We start from the raw sequence: 19,786 nt of genomic DNA, 5'->3' as shown, positions 1-19,786 counted from the left end.
TTTAGGGGTGGGCTTGGAGCCCTTCACTGCCCACACCCATCTCCTCCCCCATTCTGATGCAGTATCAACGTCACGATGATCCTGTAGCTGAGGCCTCACATTCACAAGTGGCCTCAGAGATGTTTGACAGTATCTCCAGATGAGGTGGTATGTCTAGTCTTTATATTTTTATATGTGTTAGAACTGTTAATTTAATAAATGTAAACATTTAAAGTACATCATAACTTTAAAATCTAATATTGTTGGGGTTTTTTAATTAAAAAAATTTTTTTATTGAAGTATAGTTGTATAGTATAGACGTTTACAATGTTTCAGGTGTACAACAAAGTGATTCATATATAAAAAGAATATATAAAAAGAATATAGTTCCCTGTGCTCTATAGTAGGCCCTTGTTGTTTATTTTATATATAGTAGCGTGTATCTGTTAACCTCAAATCCCTAATTTATCCCTCCCCTAATATTATTGATTCTGTTTTTTTTTTTTTTTTGGCCACACCATGTGGCTTGTGGGATCTTAGTTCCCCAAGCAGGGATCGAACCTGGGACCCCTGCAGTGGAAGCGTGGAGTCTTAACCACTGGACCGCCAGGGAATTCTTGATCCTTCATTTGCTTTTTTAAGATAGCATAATACCTAAGAAATGGAAATCACACCAGGCCCCTTCATCCATTAGGAAGCCCAAGGACTATCTGGTCTTTGTAAAGTTTCTCCACTCATTGTTATGTCTTGTCAAAGCTGAGACCCTTCCCTCCACTTACATCCACCAATGGGAGAGGAAATGGGTGCTGTGGCCACAATTCATAATACAATTCACAATTGCTATGGAATAAAAGTAGGTGCCTCCAAAACTCTGATTCAGTCTTAGACAAAATTAAGACCGCAGACCAAAAATGATATTTGACAGGAAGTATTGAGAAGAAACAACCTCGTTGAGAAAAATGCTTTTGAGAGGTCAAAGCTCTTGGCTTGTTTATGACTTGTCTGCAGAAGTTTAGGAGAAGATTAGAAAATAGTTATATTCCTGTGGCCAGAACATGGTATGGAGCCTCCCAAGCGGGGCGAAGATCTTGCTTATGTTCCAATCTTGTGGGTTTGGACTCTTGTTGTCCAAAAGCTCCTCTCTTCAAGGGACACCAAGAAGGAGCAAGACTCCCCCTGAAATCATTCATTTAATGACCTAGTTTTTGTTTAACCTTCTAGGAATGCAACCTTCAACCATGAAACACATGACAGACACAAAGTTTATAAAGCATGTTTAGGGCAGAAGATTGTGTTTGTTCGTTCAGGCTAAAGAATAATGTTCATCACAGGGAAACAAGTTGGCTCAGCTAAGTTATAAATGAAACCAACAGCCTTGTGATTGTTAACCCACCATTCTCTAATATCAGCTCATCTGTCTTGGGTGAATTAATCAACCATTTCATATATGGAGTGGATTCCCTTGTCAGATCCTATGATGCTTGACATAAAGGATGGCTCTAGCAGAGGCCAATCCAAACACAGCACCAAACCTCCTTCTTCCAAATGCCAACATTCATGGAAGTTCAGTACGACTCGGATGCTGCAAATAAACACTGTACATACACCTTCTCATGTAATCTTCACAACTCCATGGGGAAGATATTGCCATTATACCTATTTCAGAGACAAGTAAACTGAGGCCCATAGAGACTAATAACATCCCCAAATCATAAAGCTAGTATCGTGGATAGGATTCAAAACCTTAGCTTATTCCAAAGCTCAGGTAGAGATGATTGGCTTTGTAAACAGGAACATTTCTAGACTCTTGTATTTCATTGTTTTGAGGGTTGTTTTGTTTCTTTCTTGGTTTCCACTAGAGTTCCTTTATAAGTGGGCGCTATTCCTTGGATGGACTAAGTGGAAGAGGATATTTTCCACGTTCAAGAGAGCTCAGGATCAGAGCATCATTTTAGGCAGTGCTGGACCCATTTGAAGATTCAGCAGGTTGCTGATGGAGCTGAGATAGAGAGAAGGGTGGAAATGGGTAGGAACAGTGGCTTGGCCTGGCACCTGGCCCTTTAGACCAGGGCTTCTCAATCTTCTGCCGGGCACCACCCCCAGAGATTCGGATTCAAAAGGTCTTGGGCGGGACCTGAAAGTTTGCATTTTTAACAAGTTCCAAGGCAGCCCTGATGCTGCTAGACTGGGAACCACACTTTGAGAAGCTCCAGTCAAGACCTTCAAATGCACCGCACCCAGCTCACCATCTCCACCCTACCTCACTCTCTTAAATTCCTTTTGCACTATTGCTAGTACCAAATGCTAGAGTGTTTTGATATCAATTTTCTCTTACTTTTTCACGAGTACCAGACTCATCTGTTACGTTATAAACTCCCTAGGGGCATGGAATGTGGCATTATGTTTCACTTAACAACCGTTATTGACTGGCTGACTGCTAAGAGTGAGGGTCAGGGTCTTGTTATTGATCATCCTGATACTGGTCCTAAGTATTGATGTGATTTCCTGAGAGAGACAGTAACATGATTAAGAGTCAGGTTTTGGAGGCAAATGCCCCTGGATTTAAATCTTGGCTTACCCAGCCCTAGCCAAGTAACTTCCAGCAAGTCCCCTAACCTAGGAGTGATCTAGAGTCCTCTTTTTTCCTTAACAGCTTCATCCAATCCATCATTCATCTGGTTGGCTCCGCTCTAACTTATATTTTCAAACCATCCACATGAATAACCTGTTGCCTCTTCACAGAGGCCTTCCCTGGAAACCCTGTCATAGGAGCCCCTGCCCAGCATTCCCTGTGATGTTTCCCTATGCATTTTCCTCACAGCACTTAGCACAATCAATGAATAGCTCACTTACGTATTTTTTGTCTCCTTCACCACTAAAACGTAATCCCCCCCAACAGCAGGGATACTGTATGTCTTGTTCCCTTATGCATCCCCAGGCCCTTCTAGAAAAAGGCCTGGCAGATAATTGGCTTTCAAAATATTTGTTGAATCCATGGAAGAAGAATAAATGAGTGAATCAATTAATTTCTCTGAGCTTTAATTTCTTCCTTTCTTTTGGCCACACAGATTGCTGGATCTTAGTTCCCCGACCAGAGATTGAACCCACGCCCTCAGCAGTGCCAGTGTGGAGTCCTAACCACTGGACTGCCAGGGAATTCCCTGATTTCTTTATCTATAAATGAAAATAACAATAGTACCTATCTCATAAGGTCATTTTGAGGAATCAATGAGATAAAACATGTATAGAATAATAAAAGTGAACATTTCTATAGTGTTTACCACGTGCCAGGAACTGTTTTAAGCCTTAGGAAATATTATCCCCATTTTACAAGTGAGGAAACAGAAGCACTTAACAGAAATTAAGTGACTTATTCAAGGTCACAGGAGCCAGGAAGTGTCAGAGCCAAGGTTCAGGCAAGGCATTTCAGATCAGTGTTCAGATTCATAACCGCCCCACTCTACTGCAAAGCTCCTCACACGGGGACTGGCCCTTAGCACAATGAATGTTGGTTGCTTTAAGCCACTTTCTTTGTTCATATGTCGCCTTCCCCTTAGCTGTATATTTTCCATCAAGTCACCATAAAACCAAGATCCCAGTTCTTATCCTCATCTGGGATTTTTCAAGCCTTGTGCCGCTTCCCTGGAAAGAGGACCGATGGTTCGTCATCCATCAGGGCTGGAGAAGCGCAATCCCGGCATCTGGCACCACGGACGGCTCCCCATCCTTTCTCTTCCCCAAGTCCTTCCACCTAATCCATAGTTCTAAATTATTTTGACAAAACTTCTGGACTGGGGCTTCCCTGGTGGCGCAGTGGTTGAGAGTCTGCCTGCTAATGCAGGGGACACGGGTTTGAGCCCTGGTCTGGGAGGATCCCACATGCTGCGGAGCAACTAGGCCCGTGAGCCACAACTACTGAGCCTGCGCGTCTGGAGCCTGTGCTCTGCAACAAGTAGAGGCCGCGATAGTGAGAGGCCCGCGCACCACGATGAAGAGTGGCCCCCACTGGCAGCAACTAGAGAAAGCCCTCGCATAGGAACGAAGACCCAACACAGCCCAAAATAAATAAATTAATTAATTAATTTAAACAAAAACAAAAAACTTCTGGACTAACCATTTCATCCTAACCCTTTCTTTACCTCTGCAACGTCATGTAAGATAAGGCATAGGGGAGGGAGATTTCTGCCCGTTTGAGTTAATAACAGCTTGGGTCAATACAGGGTTAAACTTAATGAGGCAGAAAGGAGCGTTCTTCCACACAGATCACCAGCTCCTGACATCACAGCGACTCCCAGTAACATCCCCCACCCCTAGTCCTGTTTAATCCCCATGCTGCCAACCTCATCCCTCTACCAAGTTTAAAAAAAAAGAAAAAGCTAAGACAGATACTCTAGAGGTTTTGATATCCCTGATTTTGTTAAGAAAAGGAACCCCCAAAGAGTTCTATTGGGCCGAAGTTGCCAAACCACTGGGTTCAAACATTGCAGTGTGAGGGGAGCCCTCTCGTGAGGTTTCAGGGAGCTGACATCTGGAACCATGAGATTTTAGCCTAGTTTGTGGTTTCAGAAAATATATAGTTGAGGCGAGTCCCCAGATAGGTCTCCGTTTGATTTGGCCTGAGACATTAATAGGACGTCCTCATTGAACCAATGTTGGGAAACAGCACTGAGTCAGTAGTTGCCGGGATGGAGACACCTCAGCTGAATCACCAGGAAGGGACTCCAGCTGCATTCTTGAGGGGCAGTCAGTAAGACGTTCAGAACACTTCACAGGGTCTGAGACTCACAGACAACCTCTCCTCCCAACTGTCTTCTTACCTGGAAAGAGGACACGACTGACCATACCAGGGAACACCATGATGAAAAGGGGCAGGACCTTCAGGTATGCGGCCATCAGAGAGCCTCCTTTGGCATGGGACAGGTTCTTGGCAGCCAGAGTCCGCTGAACTATCACCTGGAAAACAGTGGTGTGGTTGGAAGTTGAGACAGATTTCGCTTAAGGCCAACTAGGTGCGCATGGCTTCTTTGTAGGCATAGTAGACCCAGGAGCTTGGTTTGCCTGCCTTCTCTAAGGAAACATCTCTCCTATTCTCAATCCCTGTGATCCAGTGGTCCAGTTGGGGTAGCTATACCAAGGCAGAGAAATCAAGAACGGGAAGGAGGATAGAAGAGGAATGCAAATACTTTGCTAGGAGTGATGAGTTAAGAGAAAGAGAGGCTCTGAGATATTGCTACCAACAGGACTGGCATGTCTGGACTTGTAGTTACTGCATACGGTGTGCCTAGGTCTTATCCTGACCCCCTTCTCTCTGTTGGGTGGCATAAGGTAGGTCTTGTTAAGATTTATCCACTTAGAACAGATTGGTGGTTGCCAGAGACAAAGGGTGGCAGGTGGGCAAAATGGATGAAGGGGATCAGAAAGTATAAATTTCAGTTATAAAATAAATAAGTCCTAGGGATGTAGTGTACAGCATGGTGACTATAGTTAATAATACTGGATTGCATATTTTTAAGTTGCTAAGAGAATAGATCTTAAAAGTTCTCATCACACACAAAAAAAGTCTCATCACAAGAAAAAAAATTGTATCAATAACTGTATGGTGATGAATATTAACTAGATTTATTTTGGTGATGATTTTGCAATATATACCAATATCAAGTAACTAAAACGATTTATCCACTCAAAGGGAGTGACATGTTCTAGAGTGTCTTCTGAGTAGAAGACTGGTCCCCCAAAATCCTGCTCCAGGCTTCAGATTGAATCTACATGAACTCAGAACCTTCTCTACTATTTCCTTAGGCTTTGGATCTTGAAGCATCTGGAGAAGTTGCAGAGGCCTTGGTGAGTTACTAGAGCTTTTATGAGTTGGTTCAGTGAACTGTGGACAAGAGGAGTGAAATGTCATTACCATTATGGTGCTGTGGTGAGCAGGACAAAGCGGGAATTGTTCCCATTTTTTAAAACAATGTTCATCAATGGCATAGGCTTCCTAGAGCGTCCTGCTGCTTCTTTTGAAACCCATTTCCTCTCCACAAGGCTACCCTGTCATCTTGGGTACGGAATCTGCCTGATCCAGGGGTAGGCACCTGACCCACCCCTGGCCAATCAGAGCCCTTACACAGGGTATTTGGATTTGGGACTTGGAGAGTTGTCAGTCTCTTTGCAGTTGGTCTGCAGTGAGAGACCATGAAGTCAGCAGCTAACAGAGAAAGACAATGGAGAAAGAAACCAGAAAAAGTTCCAGCACTTTCTGAAGGCTAGTTCAGCTTCCTGCCGTTCGTATTCCATGAGCTAATAAATCCCCTACCCTTTTCCTAAGCTGGTTTAAATTTGATTTTTTTTTTTCTGTGACTTGCAACCAAGTGTACCCTCACCTGCACAGATTATTATTATTGGTTTGGATGTTGTCAGTGAAAGACTCTAAAACGTGGCATCAGCTTATATGAGGAAAGGTGAAGGAGCAGTGAGGATCCCTCTATCCAGAGCTGGGAAGTCAGCTGTTTGTTACCTGTCATTTCTCAGGACTCCAAACACACACCTACTGGGCTTTCTAGAACACTTAACAATGTGATAGTTACATGGAACGATACAGCAACCATAGAATACTTTTTACTGCTTCATAAAGGTGCCAAAAAGAGGCATGCAAGCTTCAGTCCTTGTCGGTCCATCTGGAAGCAGAGAGGAAAGAATTCAGAGCTTTGGAAAACCAAGCCCTTTCGACAGGAGATCCAAAGCTGTGACTGAGAAGAATGCTGGCTTTTATTCCCATGAAGCGGAGCCTCCAGCTGAGTAAGTTTTAAGAGACTTGTGCTGCTCAAAACCCCACAAGCCCTGGGGAGAGGGTGTCGCCCTGTACGGCAACCCCCGGACCCAAGTAATGGAGCATGACTCATAGGAATGTTATGAAAATCAATGAGTTAACATATAGGAAATGCTTATATCAGTTACTGGTAGATGGTCCAGCATCAATCAATGTTTGTGTCATTACGATTATCGACTGTGATTTACCTCTTCCGTCTCTGCCCAGGAAGATTAGGAACACGCCCCCAATCAGTGCACAGTGAATGCTGCTTTGTCTTTCTCCTGCTCTGAAATGAGCTACGTAGGGCAGTACCAGCCCAAGGGACTAACACAGTCTTTGGACTCAACAGAATTCAGCTCAGCAGCCGCAAAACCAGAAGTCATGGGGTCCAAGGAGGGCTTGGGTTTCTGGCCCCTCTGGCCCTGCCTGCCCTTTGGAAGAAGATCAAGTCATCCCGGATTAATTAAGTCCCCAGGCTCTCGAACAATGCGAGGCGGGTTGGAGGTGGGCTTCAAGGGCTGCACACTGGAATCCCAGCTAGTAAGGGTGTGAGGCATCTCGAGGAAATATTTGTATGGATTAATAAATATAAGCTGTTGAGCCATGTCAAGAGCAGTAGCATAAAACCATAGCAAAGGGCTTCCCTGGTGGCGCAGCGGTTGAGAGTCTGCCTGCCAATGCAGGGGACGTGGGTTCGTGCCCCGGTCCGGGAGGATCCCACATGCCGCGGGGTGGCTGGGCCCGTGAGCCATGGACTGCTGAGCCTGCACGTCCGGAGCCTGTGCTCCGCAACGGGAGAGGCCACAACAGTGAGAGGCCCACGTACCGCAAAAAAAAAAAAAAGCAAAAATGTAAATGTTTTAAACAGTTTATTAAATGCGCCTGCAACAAAAGACTATGAGCAAATTCCTAATGCTCCCCTTTTTCACAATTATTAGTAACACCGCTAATGAGGAAACAGAGGCTCAGAGATCTTAGACGGTGTCCCAAGGTTATGCCACCTGAACTTGATTCCAGGTCTGTTAAGGTTAAAGCCCAGGCTGTTAGCCTCAGTCTGAGCTGTCTCCCAGGGTCTCTCCAGCCTGAGATTTGCTAAGGAAGAGGAGGGGTGCTCTCTCTTAAAGGGGCAGTATTACACCCATCTCTAGCTCTTGGTTTCTAGCTCTTCACTCAGTTCTGACCCTTGGGGTGACCTGGATTCACTCTCTGCAGTGTCCCCTCCATCAATTCAGTGCTCCGACTCCATGATCATTATTTTATTTAAAGTCTCATCAGCCCTGAATATGAAATAGGGCTTCCAAAATGGCACACAGATCTCTGATCATTAATGTAATGGAAAAAGCCATTTCAACAGATGATATATTCACAGGGTTTGAAACCTGAGAAAGTATAAACAGGTGTGCAGTGAAATGGCTTCCATCCATCCTGGCACATCTGCCCACCTCCCTGCCCACAGGTAACTGCTCTTAGTTTTATATACATCCATCCGGAGTTTCCTTCAGCACATACAAGCAAATGCAAATATGGATTCTATCCCTCCCACACACCTTTTAACACAAAAGGGCTTATTATACACACCACAGTGCCTTTTGCTTTTCTCATTTCTTTCTTCACACCAGTTATATATTTGCTTTAAGGGCTTTGCTTTGGCGGGTCCCTCTGCCTAAAACTCTCCTCCCCAACTATCACCAGAGCCCACTCACTCTCCTTAGCTCAGAGGTCACTTCTCAACCATGACTCCCCTAATCACTGTATTTTAGATGACACTCCCACACCCTCCACTTGCACCCCCCCCGCTTGTTTTTTTTTTTTTAATGACAGTTATCACCTTTTAACGTTCCCCATAATTTATTGCCTGTCTACCTCCACCAGAAGAAGGTGAGCTCCGAGAGCCTGTTTGATTTGTTTACTTGTGATTTCCAAGTGGCTGGCACATAGAGGACACCTAGTGAGTATTTGTGGAGCAAATAATACCAATACCAGTTTTAAGCTCTCTTTAAAATTTTCATCTCTCTTGCTTACTGGATCCTTCCAGACATCCAGCAGGATGTATCAAGCTTTCCCCTTTGCAAATATCAGTAGCTTTGGATTTTCTGCGACATGAGTAAGAATAAGAAGATAACACGTAGAGCAGTAGAGAGAAAGAAGTTCTCAAGGATGTTTGGGGAGAAACGCAAATAAGAGAACAGATAGCGGGAGAAAAAAACTCAGCCTCCAGATACTCCAAGGAAGGAAGCGTCCCCGAGAGCAGCTTTCTCAGCCTGCTGCCCTGTACCTGATCGGTGCACCAGTACCAGAGGGACGGGATGGACATTCCAAATAGGATCCCAGGCCACGGGAGATCAGATGTCAGTGGGTCTCGGAAAATATGGAAGGCATCTTCCCGGGGCAGCCCACAGCTGCTGTTCCCACTCCGGTTGCTGGCCACAGCCAAGAAGTATTTCTCTTCCAGGCCTTCCAACCCGCCGACTGCAGCGAAACCTAGTATTCAGAGGAAACCCAAATTTGCCAGGAACTCAGACTGATCCACAGCAACTCATGAGGGGATTGTTGGAGATTGGTGAAATCCTACTTAGAACAGAGATACCAAGGAAAGTTAGTTGACTTAAAGGTTCTTCGCCTTTTTTTTTTTCATGCCTTTGGTAGTGACTATGGATTGCTTCTCAGAATAATATTCCTAAATATACAGTACACAATACATAGATTGTAAAGAAAACCAAATATGTTGAAAGCACCCATCAAACCATAAAAACTCTGACGTAGTAATTTATTTATTTGCTCCATTAAGTAGAAAGACCCCACAGTGGGTCAAATAACAATTTAGTTTTAAAATAACCATGGACACAGTGTTTCAATACATCAGAAGCAACTGTAAAAACATTTGGATAAAAACCTCAGGGGTGTATTTTGGTATCAAAGTCACAGATATTGCAAATCTTCCTGTGGTTTGTTGCCTACACTAATCATTGAAAGATGCTAATATGAAAATAGAGATGAATTTCTTTCCCATCCAAGATTCACAAAACCCGTGAATTCTGTCCAGATTAAGAAAGCCTGCCTTAAGGAAACATTCTTTCACCTCTGAACTTCTTCTCAGCTACTCTCAATTCATGGTATCACAAGAGTGGTCCAAGTAACTTATGGCCTTGAGCAAGTCGCTTCCCTGTCTGAGATTCGGTTTCCTCATCTGCAGGTGGGGATAATGTAGCACCAACCTCATAGGGCTGGAGAAAGACAGTGAGATAATGCACATAAAATGCACAGCACCTGGCACAAACGTGTGTTGTCCTTAAAAATAATAAAGCACTGCAATCTGCAGATAATTTGCTTCTTTTCATTAATTGAACAGATTCAAGGTTATCCCCCAAATAACATTGCTCTCACTGGATTACGTTCTGGAAGGTTGTGTTTGTCTTTTTGTTGTTGTTTTGTTTTTTTCTTGTGTTTTATTTTTGGTTTTTTGTTTGTTTCTTTGTTTTTTGGTATGGAAGAGAAGGGGTTGGTGTTACCACTTGAGTAGGAATGATATGTAATCTGCAGCCTAGCTTATCTTTGCTGAAGGTTGTGGTGAACAGTGGCTACTGGGGAAAAAATATTGTGATGATAAATTTTTGTCATGCTTTTTATTTTTCCCTGAAAAATTATTTTGTGGTAGTGGGAGGGAGGGAGGTTTTATTAATAATTGGACCTGGGCTTCCCTGGTGGCGCAGTGGTTGAGAGTCCGCCTGCCGATGCAGGGGACGCAGGTTCGTTCCCCCGTCCGGGAAGATCCCACATGCCGCGGAGCGGCTGGGCCCGTGAGCCATGGCCGCTGAGCCTGCGCGTCCGGAGCCTGTGCGTCCGGAGCCTGCGCTCCGCAACGGGAGAGGCCGCAGCTGTGAGAGGCCCGCGTACCGCAAAAAAAAAAAATAATTGGACCTGCCCATCTGAGTGTGTAAAGCACATACATATAGATAATAGCAGGTAGAAAGGCTGAGACAAGAATCACCCCAGGATGGGTGAAAATAAAGTAGGCAGAGCATCGTAAACTTTAATGTACACACGAATCACCTGGGAACCATTAAAAAGCATATCCTGATTCAGCAAGTCTGCAGTGGTGCCTGGGATTCTGCCCTTCTAATGGGCTCCCAGTTGACACTGATGCTGCTGGTCCCTGGACCACAGTCTGAGTAGCACCCATGTAGGAGATATCAGGGTACCAAATGAAATTTGGAATCCTTTTGGTATAAAGGAAAGTGGGGGATCTTGATTTCAGTCACTTTAATAAGCTCCATTTTAGGTCAGTTTTTCAGTTTCTCTTGTTTTTTTTTTTTGTTTGTTTGTTTTTTGGATTTTTTTTTTTTTGCGGTATGTGGGCCTCTCACTGTTGTGGCTTCTCCCGTTGCGGAGCACAGGCTCCGGACGCGCAGGCTCAACAGCCATGGCTCACGGGCCCAGCCGCTCCACGGCATGTGGGATCCTCCCGGACCGGGGCACGAACCCACGTAACCTGCATCGGCAGGCAGGAAGGCACAATGTTAAGGTAAAAATTCCTGCCTATACTCTTTGACTCCTGCTCTTAGACTCTTCCCACAAAAGTTACTACCACATTATCTCCCCACTATTATCACCAGGGAGTTTGATGGGGAAGGAGGGTTATGAGATCTGAAGTCAGTCTGACTGGGTTTAATTCCTGGCTTTGAATTCTAACCTTGTGACCTTGCGCTAACAGTTGGTGCCTTAATTTTCTCATCCAACAAAAGGGGTAAAAATAATACTGGTATCATTGGGTTGTTATGAGCATTAAATGATAAAACATCTGGATCACTAGTGTTTTAATAGGTATTCATTTATGAACTTTTAATTTTGAGATAATTATAGACATACAGAAGAGTTGTATAAGTAGTACAGAGAGTTCCCATACACCTTCTCCTAGTGTCACTGTCTTACATAAGCCAAGTACAGTTGCAGAAACTAAGAAATTAACATTGGTGCCTTACTATTAACTACAGTATGGGCTGTTCAATTTGCACCACTAATGTTCTTTTTCTCTTCTGGGATCCAATCCAGGATCCCACACTGTGTTTATTTATGTTTCCTCCTTTCTCTGTAGTTGCTCAGTCTTTCCTTATTTTTCATGTCCTTGATACTTTTGAAGAATACTGGTCATTGTAGTGTGTAAAATGTCCTCAATTTGGGTTTGCCTGATGTTTATTTACGATGAAGTTGAGGTTATATATTTTGGCAAGAATGGCACAGAGGTGATGCTGTGTCCTTCTCAGTGTACCATATCAGGAGCTACATACTGGTACGTCTGATTACTGTAATATCAGTTAATATGCCTTGATCGCTTAGTTACAGTGGCACGTGCCATGTTTCTCCACTGTAAAGTGGCTATATTGCCCTCTGTAATTAATAAATATTTTGGACGTGATACTTTGAGACCAAGCAAATATCTTATTTCTTCATAAACTTTCATGCGCTGACTCCAGCATTTATCATTGGATCTTGTCTGTAGCAATTATGACTGTGGTGTTCTAATAGTGATATTCTATTTCCCTCAGTCTGTCTTCATTTATTAATTGGAATTCTCCTGTAAGGAAGAGTTTTCCTTTTGCCCCCTTTTATTTGTTTATTTAATTATTTATCCACGTCAACATACGAGGATCTATTAACTTTTCCTTAAAAAACAGTAAGTTTCCATGATACGCACAGCTCTCTTCCAGCTAAAATGACCATGCCTCAAGCAGGAATCCCCAGCTGGGTTTGAAACAGTGATGAAAGCAGATGTCCATGCTTGAGAGAGGTGCTGTCATCCACCCAAATGACCCTGGCACCCCACTTACTGTAGCCCATCAGGGTGAGCGCTCCTATAAGCATGATCAGGGTCTGTAGAGCATCCGTGTAGATCACAGCAGCCAGGCCACCTAGTGGGAAGATGAGCACTGAGGTGAGGGTCAGGTACTCTGGGGGAGAGGAGTTACTCTGGGTGCCAGAGGGAACTTGGAATTTCAAGACCTGATGGGGGAGAGTTCCTAGTGTTGATTGTTTGCAAAGATGGCCACAATATCTCCTTCCCAGGTGCCTGCCCATTTAGTAATGTGGCCTTGCTGCTCCTTTCACGTTGAGGTGAAGATTTCTCTTCTTCTTAAATATGATTTGGCCGAATGACTTGCTTTAACCAATAGATACGGTGGAAGTGATGTTGTGCAGCTCCAAGTCTGGTCCTCAAGAGGCCTGCAGTTCCTGCTCTTGTTCTTGTGTTGCCCCGAGAACACTATGCTCCTTTAAGAAGCCCAGTCTAGCCTCATGGCGCATGAGGCCCGCCTGGAAGGAAAGCCCAGCTGACAGCCAAGCTAACCAGCAGCCACCTGAGTGAGACCATGTTGTTCCACCCAGCTGTTCCAGGTACCGTCTAACTAGTATAATTCAACCGAGCCAGGTGAGACCAGCAGAAGAACCACCCAGGCAACGCATGGAATGAATTGTGGGCGGAAATAAACCATTAACTCCCTAATGCGGGGTAGGTGGTTAGTTACACAGTAATTTCTAACTGACATGGGAAGTGATGCTTGGGCCATGGTCCCCAAGCTCTGAAGACCTTTATTTAAACATTGGAAAGAGGATGTGAGTACTAGGTATTCAGAGTCTAATAGGCTTCCCAAAGAGGGTCACAGTGGTTGGCCTCAGTGGATTCTTATTGGTCTTGCCACCTAGAAAAATCTTTGTAATGACAATCATGGTAGCAAATCCATCAGCATCTGGACAAAACAATCTTTCCAGTCTCTTCCCTATCCTTTTCTCCTTCCTCTTTCCCTACAGAGAATGGACACTTATCTGACATGAACAGATTTACTCATGGGTAAAGTCACAGTACGCTAAAAAAACCAAACAGACTTTCATGTGGGTGTTGTTCTGTGATTCCTCCTTCTTTGCCCCAGGAATAGGGTCATCTCACAAATGGAGAGAGAACTGGCTTAGCATCTGGCCCCAGTTCTCTGCTGGCCCCACTCAGGCAATTAGCCTGAGTGTGGTGAGATTCTGAAGATAGGTACCACTGAAACCCACCCACGTTTCTATACTAATGTTTATTGGGCATTTATCACTTACCAGGCACTGCATCTAGTGTTTTATTCAATCACTCACCAAACATCTGGTGAGCGCCCAACCTAGTTCTACATGGTAGGGATACAGAGGCAAACAAAACAGCATGCTGCCTGTCTCCTCGGAGCTTCTAGTCTAATGGGGGAGACACCCCCAAACAAGGAAACAGAGAGATAGATTGGCAATTGCGACTAAACCTTTCCTTTCCCTGTGCCCCAGACACGTGGCTTCTGTTAGCGCTGAAAACTCAGCCCAGATCTTTCTGCATCAGCGGGCTTTTGTATTTCTGAGAACGGGTCACTCTTCTGTCTAGAGCCTCCAGTGGTGTTCCACGGCATTTGGGACTAAATCCAGGCTCATCTGATTTCCTTCAAGGCTCCGGTGCCTGCCCTTTCCTCCACTCCCTTCTCCTCCCATCAGGGCTGCAGCACAGCCGATGCCGGGGTCACCACTGTCACTGCAGCTTGTACGAGTGGCCTCCTCCACAGCTGGACAGGACTCAGCCTCAACACATGTGCTCGCTCAGCTTCAACCACCCTGACCCCCTTGCTACTCCTCAAACAAACAACACGGGTTCTCATGTCAGAGTCTTCCCTCTATCTCATTTAAATCTGGTCCACATATCACCTTAGAGAGGCCTTGCCTGTACGTTGGATGGAAAAGAATCCTCCCACCATTATTCCCCATCTTGTTATACCAGTATACTCTGACATCACTTATTGGCTTCCTTGTTCATTGTCTGTCTCCCCTTCCCCACTAGAATGTAAGTTCCTTTGGAGTAAAGATTTTTTCTGTCATGGGAATTCCCTGGTGGTCCAGTGGTTAGGACTGGGGGCTTTCAGTGCCGTGGGCCCGGGTTCAATCCCTGGTGGGGGAACTAAGATCCCACAAGCTGCACGGCCAAAAAAAAAAGATTTTGTCTATCTTGTTGCCTGCTATGCCCCATCTCCTAGCATGATGCCTGGCATACAGTGGGTGATACATAGATAGATATAGATAATTTGTGGAATGAATTACACCAAGAGGAGGCAGAGAAGGATGAAACTGGAACAGAAGATGAGAAGGTGAATATTCAAAAGCAGATACATGTCCAGGTGCTGCACTCCACCAGCCACTCTTCTGGGATGCAAGTCTGAGGGGGAAAGTTGAGGCTCCCCGGCCTCAGGCTGCAGAATTGCAGTGGTTTACGGTCTAGCTTTGTATAGTGTGTGTGACTACACATGCGCAGCAGCTAGTAGGTTCTAATGAATAGTTCTTGAATAAATAAATGGAAAATAGCTTTATGCACTTGCGGTACCTTTTAAAATCCTCCCTTCTATCAGGCATCCCTCTTCCTTTGGACAATGACCAAGAGAAATCGTATTATCTGGGGTGATGGACTGAGGGTTCATGAAGACATGGTCTTAGCACACTGGAACATCAGAAGACGAGCCAGGAAAAGACAGGGTGGCCCATAGCCCCTGCCCACCACCTCTCCCAGAATCACCCCTTGTTCAGTCGTACCTGCAACAGTGTATAGAGCTGTGATGGCCAGCAGCCCGACTATGGCCAGGTAGAGATTTAGGCGCAAAGACTGCTGAATGAAGATGGCACCTGCGTACATGTCTACCTGGAGAGACATGAAGTTGACGGGTGAATGAATGGATGGACGTTTTAGCCCAGTTTCCCCAGGCTCAGGCCCTAGCCTTGACTCTGGCAAACACAGAAACATCACATGATGTCCTTTCTTCATCTCTTCCTAGATCAGGGGTCTCAAACGGGAGCCCTACAGGTGATCATGTTTGAGGCCCCTTCACTGGGCTAATACAAGCGCCTCAGTCGTCTTCCTGCTCCTATTCTTCATCTGCCTACTCTCCATCCTCCACACTGCAGCCTTTATCAAATGCCATCACGATCATCTCATCCTCATCAAAACTCTTCAGTAGCTCCCTACTGCCCCCAAGATAATGTTCAAATAAGTTAGAGCTGTATACCAGGCCCTCCATGGTTTGCCTGCCACTTGACCTCATTTTCTTTACTCACTTCATGCTCCCAGACACACTGAAATACACCCTGTTTCCCTAACAAGTCATGTTTTTTCATGCCCCCAAGCGTTTTCTTATTCTGTCCAGCCCTCCGGAATGCCAATCCCCCTTTCTCTACATCCTCTCTACATCCTCCTCAGATGTAACTTTCCTTGGGAAGGTTTCCCCACATCTGTAGCTTCCCACCAGAGTGAGAGCGAGCATTGTCCTTCTGCCCTTCACATCTGGAGCTGGCACAGAGTCAGTTATTGTTGTTTGAATTGAATGGAATTCCTCTGCCCACCCCCCCTCCCCCACATAGGACAAGGTTTCCCCCAGCTCCAGATGGAAGAGAAGAGGGCATCGGTGTGAGTCGGGCTGAGCAGCACGCACTGGAGGCTGCAAAGCATCTGCTCTTGGCTGCTTTCCGGAAGACCTGCCCATCCAAACGTCAGGGTGGGGCAGGCTCAGTGGGCCATCAGCACATATGATTAATAGTTGATAACTGCCTGATCCCAGGAGGAAGACGACAGACCCACCTGAGGGCTCTCGGAGTCCCATTCAGTGATGGGCACCATCCCAAGATGTTGCTGAAGAAGCTTTGGCAGGAGAAGGGGGAGGAGTCCTTTCCTCTACCTTTTCTCCGTACTTCCTCTGCCCCTGCTTAGCCTTTGCCCCCACCCCTCCCAACTTCCTTGAACCTCCCAGAAGCTTCCTCAATAGGAGAGGGACACCACCAGCTGAGCTTCTCACCAGGCTGTGTCCCCACCTTACCGAGATCTTGGTGAAGATGTAGATAAACAGGTAGAGCACAGCCAGGATGACGGGGATCCTGTTGCCGCCAAAGCGTTTCCTTAGGTATTCTGGCATCGTGGTGACCTGGGGACCAGAGTTGAGATTTTGCCACCCAACAGCCCTTCTTCCCCCTCCCCCCTTCTCCCCAAACTCAGAAGCACAGACGGTCTTCTTGGGATTCTCAATGGGAGACTTAAAAGAGAGGAGAAAATGGAACAAAGGGGTGGGGTGAGGATGGACTGGGGTTCTGTGCAGAGTCAGGTACCCAACTATCATATATCCCAAATGTATACGCCACCCCAATTTTTGCCCTCTCCTGTGTTATTAATGTTATTACATAAAACTTATTAATATAGATGTTACTATTATAAAACTTAATGTTTTTCTTTAAACCAACTCATGTTTATATTGAAGTAAACTTATCTAAAAAGAAAACTTCAAATCACCACTGTAAATGAAATATCAATCCTAAACTTAAGGGAACCATCAAAACTATGCACATGGATAATAAAATCACTCATTCACGTTCTATTCTTTCCTGGCAACTTCCTCTTGCACACCAAAAACCCTGGGCCCAGAGCTTACTCATTCTTTCTTTAAAAAAAAAAAAAAAAAGAAGTCAGGAAAAGTGTTGAACAGGTGTTAAATGCTCACTAACACCAACATGAGACTTTACCCTTGAGCTCATTGAAAGATGATGGAAGAGGAACTAATTTCGCCAGGTGATTCCGTGTAGTTGGCTCCATGTCTAACACCTAAACTCATCTCAAGCATCTCCATTTGTCCATATTCTAACCTTTGGGGAAGTTGCTCTCATGTAACACTTTAGCCACGTTACCAGGAGCAGAGAATCCAGAGACAGCAGAAAAACCAGGGAAGCACTGAATTAGGTCCAGATGGGTGGGCCAAAGCTAGGTGCCATTACCATATAAGGCACCCCAGGGGCTGAGCCATACCGAGGAGAACCATTATTTGGGTGGCACTTTGGGGATAGCATGTCCTTGCCCAGTCTCCTCACTGTACCCGCAGACTTGGGGGTTGAGACAATGCCATGTCTAGACAATGGAACCTCAAATGCACAACTGTTCTTCCATGAGGTCCCAGATGTTGGATGGGAAAAGACAGAGTAATGATTATGTTTGCAGCCCCTCATCCAGGCTGTTGCTGCTTGGGTGTTCCTTAGTCTAACCCAGGGAGTAGACTAATGGGTACCCGATCATGAGCTGATAAATGGCAAACCATCCATCCCAAGGTCAGATTGTGAAGGTAGAAGAAGCTGGGAGTGGAGACTGGGAGAGACTGGATGGCCAGACTTGATTCAAGAATGGTAAGTTGTTGGGGCTTCCCTGGTGGCACAGTGGTTGAGAGTCTGCCTGCCGATGCAGGGGACACGGGTTCGTGCCCCGGTCCGGGAAGATCCCACATGCCACAGAGCAGCTGGGCCCGTGAGCCATGGCTGCTGAGCCTGCGCGTCTGGAGCCTGTGCTCCGCAACGCGAGAGGCCACAACAGTGAGAGGCCCGTGTACTGCAAAAAAAAAAAAAAAAAAAAGGTAAGTTGTTAATAGTAGAATCTGGGTACAGTATTCAAGACTATAAGAGTGTCCAGTGTCAAATTATTTCAACACTGATGTAGGTTGGAAATTTTTTTCATAATAAAATATTGGCCAAAAAAATTGAACTCTAGGAATAAATAGACACCTTAAAATTAAAAAAAAAAAAAAAGAAGCATCTCTTTCCTCCCCCTCTCCCCAAAAGGGCAATTCGGGATTCTGACCCTCATGAGTGGCTTGCCTCAGCCCTCTGATTTGCTGCAAGGCAAACACAGCAGGGATTTTCCAGAAGCACATTGCACTGAGCTCTGACACTCTATCAGGGAATAACACACGGAAAGATTCAATCAAACCATATTGAACGGACACAATCTTGGTGATGGTATGGAAGCTAATTAGAGAGAGTGCATGAGAGCTTCAGCCCATTCAGATAAGTGGACCAAGGAAGATGCTCCTCGAGAGGATTCACTATCTCGTCTGTGAATGACAACCACCAGCTGGTTTCGTTGGGGAGCAAGACTCTTATCATTGGCTGACAGGTTTTTTGGGGTTTTTTTGCGGTACGCGGTCCTCTCACCGCTGTGGCCTCTCCTGCTGCGGAGCACAGGCTCCGGACGCGCAGGCTCAGCGGCCACGGCTCACGGGCCCAGCCGCCCCACGGCATGTGGGATCTTCCCGGACCGGGGCACGAACACGTGTCCCCTGAATCAGCAGGCGGACTCTCAACCACTGCGCCACCAGGGAAGCCCAGGACCGACAGTTTTATCATCAGTTGACCTCCATTACGATCTAGAGAGCCGCACAGCCTGCTACATGCAGGAAGTTTCTAATGAGCTAAGAAAGGAAGGAGGCATGAAAGTCATCAGAAGGCGAGCAGTACTGGTATCTAGAAATCAAACTCTGGGGAGAAATGTGAAGCTAGCTGACAGACGGGAGGCAGAACCTAGGCTGTTTGTCATAAAGTAGCTAAGAAGGCAATTTGCCAGCAAGCGAGGATGAGAGAGACAGAGACAGAGAGGTGAATGACTGTTAACACAGGAACCACCCTCTGAGTGTTGCTGGGTGAGTGCTAACAGGAAATAAATGCAGCCAATGACGACTGCCCTGAGAGAGGACCGCCCAAGTGCCTTGGTCTGGTGGTTCCTCATCTCCTGGGGGTGCAGGGCAGTGAGGGAACTTCAGCATCTCTCTCACTCTCCCTTGAATCACGTCCAGACAGCCACACTCAGTCCTCATGTAAAACCCCTCCCTCTTCCTCGGAAACCCATGCCATCCGGCCATAGCAACTTCCGCCCACCCCAAGCCTCCCGGGTCAGCTCCTTCACTTCTTCCCCTCTTTCCAGACTTTCCCCGAGTCTGGAAGCAGCTTCAAGGACAGTGACGAGCACCCACTGGGACATCGTGTACAGTGTCTTTGTTTAACCCCAACAGATGGGCATTTCCACTCCAGCAACCCATTTCTCTGGCCAACATCCAAACCTCGTCATCTCCAGGACCCCATTCACCTCCGATACCCCAAATTTTCATCAGTGCAACCCTTCCGTTTGCTCACTCTGATGACCCCGGCTTTGGG

The 19,786-nt window shown here is 45.8% G+C and overlaps 1 protein-coding gene across 3 annotated transcripts in view; it reads right to left on the bottom strand.

Annotated features, from left to right (window-relative positions):
• Positions 1-19,786, bottom strand: part of SLC5A11 (solute carrier family 5 member 11) — a 52,445-nt gene that overhangs the window by 6,582 nt on the left and 26,077 nt on the right. For all 3 annotated transcript variants that reach the window (XM_004268589.4, XM_049699038.1, XM_049699036.1), the window contains 5 exons: positions 16,642-16,746; positions 15,368-15,473; positions 12,607-12,687; positions 9,057-9,262; positions 4,797-4,932 (listed from right to left, as the gene is read on the bottom strand). In XM_004268589.4, the coding sequence (XP_004268637.1) occupies positions 4,797-4,932; positions 9,057-9,262; positions 12,607-12,687; positions 15,368-15,473; positions 16,642-16,746 (634 nt within the window). The remainder of the gene's footprint in view (positions 1-4,796; positions 4,933-9,056; positions 9,263-12,606; positions 12,688-15,367; positions 15,474-16,641; positions 16,747-19,786) is intronic.

The sequence above is a fragment of the Orcinus orca genome, chromosome 16, assembly GCF_937001465.1.
Source record: "Orcinus orca chromosome 16, mOrcOrc1.1, whole genome shotgun sequence".
In the NCBI taxonomy this organism is placed as follows: Eukaryota; Metazoa; Chordata; class Mammalia; order Artiodactyla; family Delphinidae; genus Orcinus; species Orcinus orca.
The sequence above is the reverse complement of the archived record's forward strand: the minus strand, read 5'-3'. Positions and strand labels throughout refer to the sequence as shown.